Raw genomic sequence first — 7312 nt, forward strand, 5'->3', positions numbered from 1 at the left:
CCCATTTACCCATAAATTCAATATTTTATAAATAATTGCCATCATTTCTACTGCATTACAACTTTATTTACAGTCTACGGAACCACCTCAAGTTAACATTCCTTTTTTACTCAAAGGCCAAATTTCTTTAAAACAATTCAATTTAGAGAAACATTATCGTGTACTCTATATTAAATTAAATCACAAGGAACTATTTTTGATTGAAGCAGTAAACAAACCACATGGGTAATTTATATTACAAAAAAAAAAAAACATTTGGTCAACTTTGTTGCCAAATATTACTAATTTACTGACTTCCAAATGACAATTACTTTTTAACTGAGAATTTTGTTCTGATGGACCGTTTTAGTGGCAACTCATTCATTTGACAAACCTCGAAACCCTGTTGGGGTCGGGAAATAAATTCAAAAACCCAAATTATAATTCAATCTAGATTTATTCAACGTGATTTACAAAAGCAAGTAATCACTTGTTGCCTCTTACAGTTCTACTTAACTGCAACTGAGTTAAGTGCTTATGACGGTGGACCCCATATAACTCTCAGAAAGCAAGTTGATTCACAAGGGGAGAAGATGTTCTGACATTTGTGAGAGCAAACTGCTTTCAGTTACCATGATATTCCAGACATAGACGTTGCTGCCACTGATAAATACTCAAATGCATGTATTAAATTCACGCACATTGTTATGTTTGTACATGTTTTGTTTAATTTTGACTGTGTCGGAAAGACTTGAAAAATTTACATTTCCATGACACCAACACTGAACAATTTTAGAAGCCACAATAAAATATGTAGTCACATCTGTAATGAAAGTGTTGGGAGGGCAGTGCTTTACATTGCAAACAGGATCAGAAAAGCAACCATCAAACAGAATAGTCCCATAGCTTCAGACAGGGCGAAACCCAGGATGGCATATGAGAACAGCTGCTGCTTCAAAGATGGGTTCCTGCAAACAAAAAGAAGTCAATAAATGTAAAGAAAACATTTGAATTGTACCCCAAAAAAACATGTACACAGTGACCAAATGGCAACAAACCTGGCATAGCCAATAATGAGACTACCGAACACTGTTCCAATTCCAGCACCAGATCCAGCGACTCCGACTGTAGCGGCTCCAGCACCAATGAACTTGGCGGCGGTGTCAATGTCCCTGCTGATGGCACTGGTCTGGAAGCCTCTCAGTGTGACCTGTGTGAGGGGGCTTTGTGGCATCACAGCAACAGAGCTCTGCAGCGAAAGACAAAAAATGAAAACATTCACTTCAAAGAAACACCACAGACAGGCATGGGAAATACAGTTACTGTTAAAAAAACACCACAAGTAGTCAATAATACAAAAGTGTTTATAAACTTTGTTTATCCTTACCTCTGTTTTGCCATCAGGCCTGGAGAGCACAGAGGCAGACATGGGTCTGTAAAGAGCCCGGGAACCAGCACGGACCTGCGGATCAACAAAAAAGAAAAGGATCAGTTTAGTTAGGTTGGAAGTTTTGTGTTTTAGGTCCATATATGCAAAAAGCCTTTCAATGACACTTGGTAAATGTTTATACAGTTGAATATACACAGTTTTGTGTTATGCAAGCATGGACGTCACCACAATTGCTGGTGTCAAGCTTACAATTAGTTTTGTTTCTGTCACACTTTAATGGACACAAGGACAAACCTGACAAAAATCCCTGTTTCCTTCACAAAAAAACATGCCTTTTTATTCAAAAGCAAGTCATATGACCTTAGAGGCATAACATACAACACATAAGTAAAATAAAATAAAAATCCCAAACATCTAACTTGACCATGTATGCATTTGTCTTCAGGGTCTTCCATTGAGTTTACCCAGTCTTTAAGCTAAACTTAACTTAGCTAAAAGAGAAGCTAAATGACCTTAGCCAACATTCACCACTGTAAAATGCATTTAGGAGCAAGAGTAGCCCTTGTGCAGCCTTCGACTCAAAAACATGTAAGACAAAACGCAAAGATAATGCAGTACTTTGGCCCTTATCATGTAAAACATGCGTCAATTCCTTTGTAGATATATAGCTACAAGCTAACCTGCCGGCCTTGTCAGCGTACACCCTTGCAATAAGCTACACTCAAGATCAACCAGAGGCCTTCCCGATAATGGAAGCTATGACAATTGCCTAGTTTTCCCGAATGCAGATTTACAAAGATTAAAAACTCACCAGAGCCGGCGTGGAAACAAACTTCGCACAGGCGTACATTTTTCAAGTTTAGGTAGTTTTAACCGGTTCGGTCAAATATGGTTGAAGCCCGGGTCTCTCTGCGGAAAGAAGATTGGATTGAAGTAAGGTCAAACGGGTGTGAAAATAATCCACAGGTAAAATAAATACATCTGTATGTAAATTCACATTCATTCTGCACATTGTATTTACTTGTGCAATGCAATAAGAAGCCACAAGACAGGATGAACGCGGATTTATAGAGATCTGCTTCTCATTCATACAGCCATTACTTACCTACCGACTGCAGAGGTCGAACCACAGTGGAGTACTGCGCCTGCGCGTTGTGATACGTGTAAAGTCCCGGATGATGACAAGGGAAGGTCATTTAACAAAGCTTTATTTACAACAAGTAGAGAACAACAAATTTATCATTAGTTTAACTAAACACACGCTGACATAGAAACGTTTACTTTAATATTTTTTTTGAAACAACAAAATAAGAAAAAGTCAAACTAAATATGTTTTTTAGATTTTAAAGTGTCTTTAGGTCAGTTTTCTGGAAGCTTAATTGTCAATTGTGTCTGCTCCCATACCATCTGAATCTGACACTAAACTATGAGCTGTGGGTAGTGGAGAAGGTTGTTCAGCCGGATTTGTAATTACGATGAACGATTCTATAACAGCCGTTGAGTGACAAGGAGTTTCTTTGTTGGATGCTAGTTGAAAAAGAGACATTTAGATGTGACTTTTTAAAATTTTACAGAGATTTTAATCAGCAGTTTACAATCAAGGTTGTCCAGAACCACTACACAAAAACATGCTGAAAAAAAATCCCACAACAAATTAAGCTATATTTATTATGATAATCCAATTCAGTCTAGCACAACCAGGTTGTTTAAATTGGTTGTGGTCAACATGATAGATATTAAATTGTTTGTGTTTGTTTAATTTTACTAACCCACTTATTTTTACTTTATTCTATGTGCTTATAAATAAATGATTGACTATTGACCTCTTTTGTTTGCCCCTCCAACAATTTCTCAAGAAAACCACATAGCAAGGAACAGTTTTATGCTTAAATGTGAAGAATTCTAGAAATAATTATCCGAGGACAATTTTAAAACATGCTCTTGCATATTTTCCTGTTCATAATCTAATAAAAACAGCACTTTTTTCCCAATGAAAAAGAGTTATCATAATAAATTGCAACGTTATTGGCATATTTTTTATGGTTTCTTCCGCCACACTTTCTATATGGAAAAGTAATTCTCTGAACGTCCAGCAGAGGATGCAATGTGTTTTTGCTGTAATCAAAGCCATTGTTTGGGCTGCACAACATTTAAAAAAAAGAAGATAATTGGGATTTAGTCTTGCATAGGCAATGCAATCGAAGGGAATTTGTTTAATTTTAAAATTAAACATTTTCCTGTAAGTGAAAAGATTTAGTCAAGATTCCCCTTTAACTACATTTATGTTTGGTTTGAATACAGTTACCTTCTGTTTATAGTTCACGCACACTTCATTCTTTTGAAAGTAAAGGCTGGAGTTCTGCCAGCTGATATAAGGACCAATTTTGATTGATGAAAGAGGAGAAAATTCTCAAGTACAAGTCAAATCTTCCACAAAAACTCAATCTATACATAAAACTCGCTATCACGTGGTTTGCAACGGGTATTTTCTTGCACCACATTTACAGCACTAACCATTGTGCCACCCTTATAAACCACTATATGACATATTTGATTTCACACTGGTGATGCTGAATTCCTGCTAATGCGTGATGTAAAATGAAGGATTGAACAGCGGGCCTGAATGTTCTGCAGCGACTTATAGGTCACCGCTAACCGAATGATAAAACATGAACATTCACAAAACATTAATTGCAAGACAGCATTTATCAAAGTGGCCGTTAACTACCTGAGGTCAATGTCATACTGTCTAATTAACTGGGGTGGCTGTGTGGTCCTACATGGCAGTGGAAGGTGGAGAGAGCAGCTTCCCCCCTCACCCCACCACCATTTACCCGCCTTTTACTTCCTCCCACTCTGAGGCGCAAACTTGCTGTCTGCTTCCTGCATAGAACACAGTGAGACACTCTATTTGCATGCCCACCCCATCAAGCTGGATGCACTCAGACTGGTAATAAAAGGCATTGACCCCCTTAACCTTTATGAATTACAATTTGTGCCTGCAGCACGTCCTGTCAGAGGCCTCAGAAAAGCAGGCACCTCTGCTGAGATGTGTGCGTGTTGTTTTGCAGTTGTTAAGGAGAGGGGAAAAGGTTTTTACAGCTCCTCGTCGGAGCGTCTGACAAGCAGGGAGGAGGCAGTCTGACAGCAGAAGCAGGTTAGGGAGGGACTGCAACACTGTTGATGGCTCCATGCTAATCTCCATTCTTGGATGCTGCACAAACTACAGAGATTTCTTTCTTTGTCAAGACCAGGGAAAGATAGCCTAAAGGGCTGCAGTTCAACCAAGCTCTATCTCTTTATTTGTGTTAAGCATGCTTTTTTCAGAGTTTTTTTTTTTTTAACAAAGATGAAACAAAAAGTGTAATCAAGTATTATGAACTCATCTTCTCCCAGTGAGAATTTTGATTTAGGTGCCATAGGGTCATGTTAAGTTGAGTTCAATGTCACATGATTTTGAAAAAAAAATCAGTCTAGGTTTGGACATTGCATGCAGGAATGACGAGGATGCAAATGGGTTTAGTCCTCTGACCGATCAAACTCCTTAAAGACAGACTTGACAGGAAACACAGACATCAACAGACATCAGAGATTCTCAACGTTAGCAAGCGTGCAATATTTATGTTCATTATGAAATTAAACTAACAGGCATAATAGAATCTACTTCGAATTTGCTGCTTAAAAGTCAATACAGAATCTTACTTTTGGAACATTATTCATAAAACATAATGTGCTATGTACCCCTAATCATTAAACGTTAACACTTCAGATTACTGACATAGTAAATGTTTGCCCTAACATAATACGCAATTGTGAATTATTGTTTCTATAAAGAGGCAAATCTCTGTAGTTTACAGTTGGAGTACTAAGTCGAAATGAAAGTAATCTAACAAAAATAAACAAATCAGTCTTTATCCCTATATCCCTATTAGCATTCATAAAACAGTTTTTCATTAAAAGCAGACAAATATGTGTTGCTGGTGAGCAGACTGGTTGGATATGTCCATGGAAAAGCTGACGTTTCCAGCATCATTAGTCTTAATCGTGAGTTTTTAGAAAAGTCTAACAACTTGATATCCATCAAATGTCCAAGGAGTCTTTTGTTTTGTGCCCAAATAATCCCTCTGAGGAGGTGCCATGATGCTAGTCCTGGCCAGAATTTAAATATTGTTTAAAACTGACACACCCTTCTCACAAATACCAGCATGAACTGAGCTTTAATCCTCTTTTCTCTCTCTGTTTAACATCAGGAAATGCAGTCAGTTGTTGTGTGAACAGGAGCGTGGCTGACAGGGGCAGCCGTGCGATGATTGGTTTACGGATCTCTGCTTTCTCTGTCTTCGCGGTCACTAAGATTTACAATCAAATGGCTTATGACACTTTAGTGAAAGCCACCACAACCGATGACAGGATAAGGAAAGCAGCCGGACACTTCCAAAGTCTGCTTGACCTCTGTCTGCAGTTTGTAATAATGCTCTGCTGCTTTCTCTTGCATTTTTTTATAACGCATCCAGCATACATACAGGATGCATGCGAGTTTTATCAGACAGAAGGTTGTTAAGGATCCCATATGGAAACTGGATTTGATAGACAGACTCTATAAGGTGCCCACTATATGCACACAGTGCATTTTAGGCTGCAGTCAAACTGCAGTTTCAGTTTACCACACAAAAGAGCGATTAAATGTGATTTAAAGGCCAATCTGAAATGGCATTGCCCGCCCCCTACTATTGAAATATTACTGCCCTGCTGCTCGCAGTTTTGGATTGAATTTAGTGCAGTTATCTAGCTAAGTTAATTTCAGTTGCCACTCTAAAATTTATATCTACATTTCAGTTTAAATATCCTTTAATTGCAAAATGCATGTTGCCCTGAAAAAGGCTATTTTTTTGTTGGGAAAAAAGACATTTTAAGGTAATTAAAGCTGCTATTTAACTAAAACCACCACTCAAGCTTTGGTGAATACATCTGCAAATTGTTATTTCAGTGAAACCTAATGCAGATTTTGTTTCAATCATTAACACATTACCCAAACAACAGTGGATGTGGGCCTTGTAAAGTCCGAAGCTTATATTCCCAGAGTGTTTACTTATCAGTCTTATGATTTTTATAGGACACATATGGCTGCAGTTTACTCTGCTTAATTAAATCGTTTTAAACTAGGATTAGGTTTTCAGAGCAGCAATACATTATATAAAGTCCAATTCCTCATAGGCTGTCCAGTGTGCAGCTTCTGAAATTTTCAACTGCACAACCCTCCCACAGATCGCAGCATCAGACTCTGGGCTGTCACAACAGTATTTAGTAAAAGAGCTCTTCCTGCTTTTAATGGCCTGACCTACATCCCAGTTCTGAGAGCTAATAAAGGCAGTCTGGTGTAGGTCTTGGAGCTGCACAATGTCACTCACAGATGCTCAACTCAGCAAAATCCGGAATGCTCAATTAGTTGCTTTTATGGTCCCCATTAATATGCATTAACTCTCTGTCCAGTGCACAGGCAAAAACTAAGTTACTGCAAACTGCATGTCTGCCAGGTCAAAATGAACCTTGAAACAAAACACACTAGTTTGCATCACAAAACACTAGAGTGTCAAAATAGTTTACATATTGAAAACGAGCTTTGTTTGATTCACTTTCCCTTTACACCTTTATCAGTTACATTGCAGAATTCTGCAAAAGAAGGAATGTTTTGTGGATTTGTGGATTGTTTTTTTCTTATTTCAAAGAAAAAAACTAAAATTCTCTCTTGTTTTGGCTTCTAAATTATAATTTGTTGTCAAACGCACTACCATGTGAAATAACATTCCAGGATGGTAATAGGGAGACTGGATTTTGCATTAAAAATGCATCACAGCTCCAGTTTCAGCACCTCCCCTGTAGCAAGACAGTAATAGCTCATCACAGAAACCCACACAATCTGGTACCACTCCTCCCACACAATGA

The 7312-nt window shown here is 38.0% G+C and overlaps 1 protein-coding gene across 3 annotated transcripts; it reads right to left on the reverse strand.

The window, feature by feature from the left end:
* Positions 1 to 417: 417 nt before the first annotated feature.
* On the reverse strand, positions 418 to 2579 carry atp5mc3a (ATP synthase membrane subunit c locus 3a). 3 transcript variants are annotated; one of them, XM_004081765.5, is made up of 5 exons: positions 2475 to 2579; positions 2181 to 2278; positions 1367 to 1441; positions 1038 to 1228; positions 418 to 947 (listed from the first exon to the last, which is right to left on the reverse strand). In XM_004081765.5, the coding sequence occupies exons 2-5, from the start codon at positions 2217 to 2219 to the stop codon at positions 833 to 835; spliced, it is 420 nt and encodes a 139-aa protein (XP_004081813.1). In that variant the 5' UTR covers positions 2220 to 2278; positions 2475 to 2579; the 3' UTR covers positions 418 to 832. The 3 variants fall into 3 exon arrangements, with proteins under 3 accessions (XP_004081813.1, XP_011488096.1, XP_004081814.1); XM_011489794.4 differs by having other exon boundaries at positions 2479 to 2533; XM_004081766.4 differs by having other exon boundaries at positions 2391 to 2493.
* Between the last annotated feature and the right edge of the window lie 4733 nt (positions 2580 to 7312).

This window comes from Oryzias latipes, chromosome 21 (assembly GCF_053564925.1).
Source record: "Oryzias latipes strain Hd-rR chromosome 21, Olatipes_Hd-rR_3.1".
Classification (NCBI taxonomy): Eukaryota; Metazoa; Chordata; class Actinopteri; order Beloniformes; family Adrianichthyidae; genus Oryzias; species Oryzias latipes.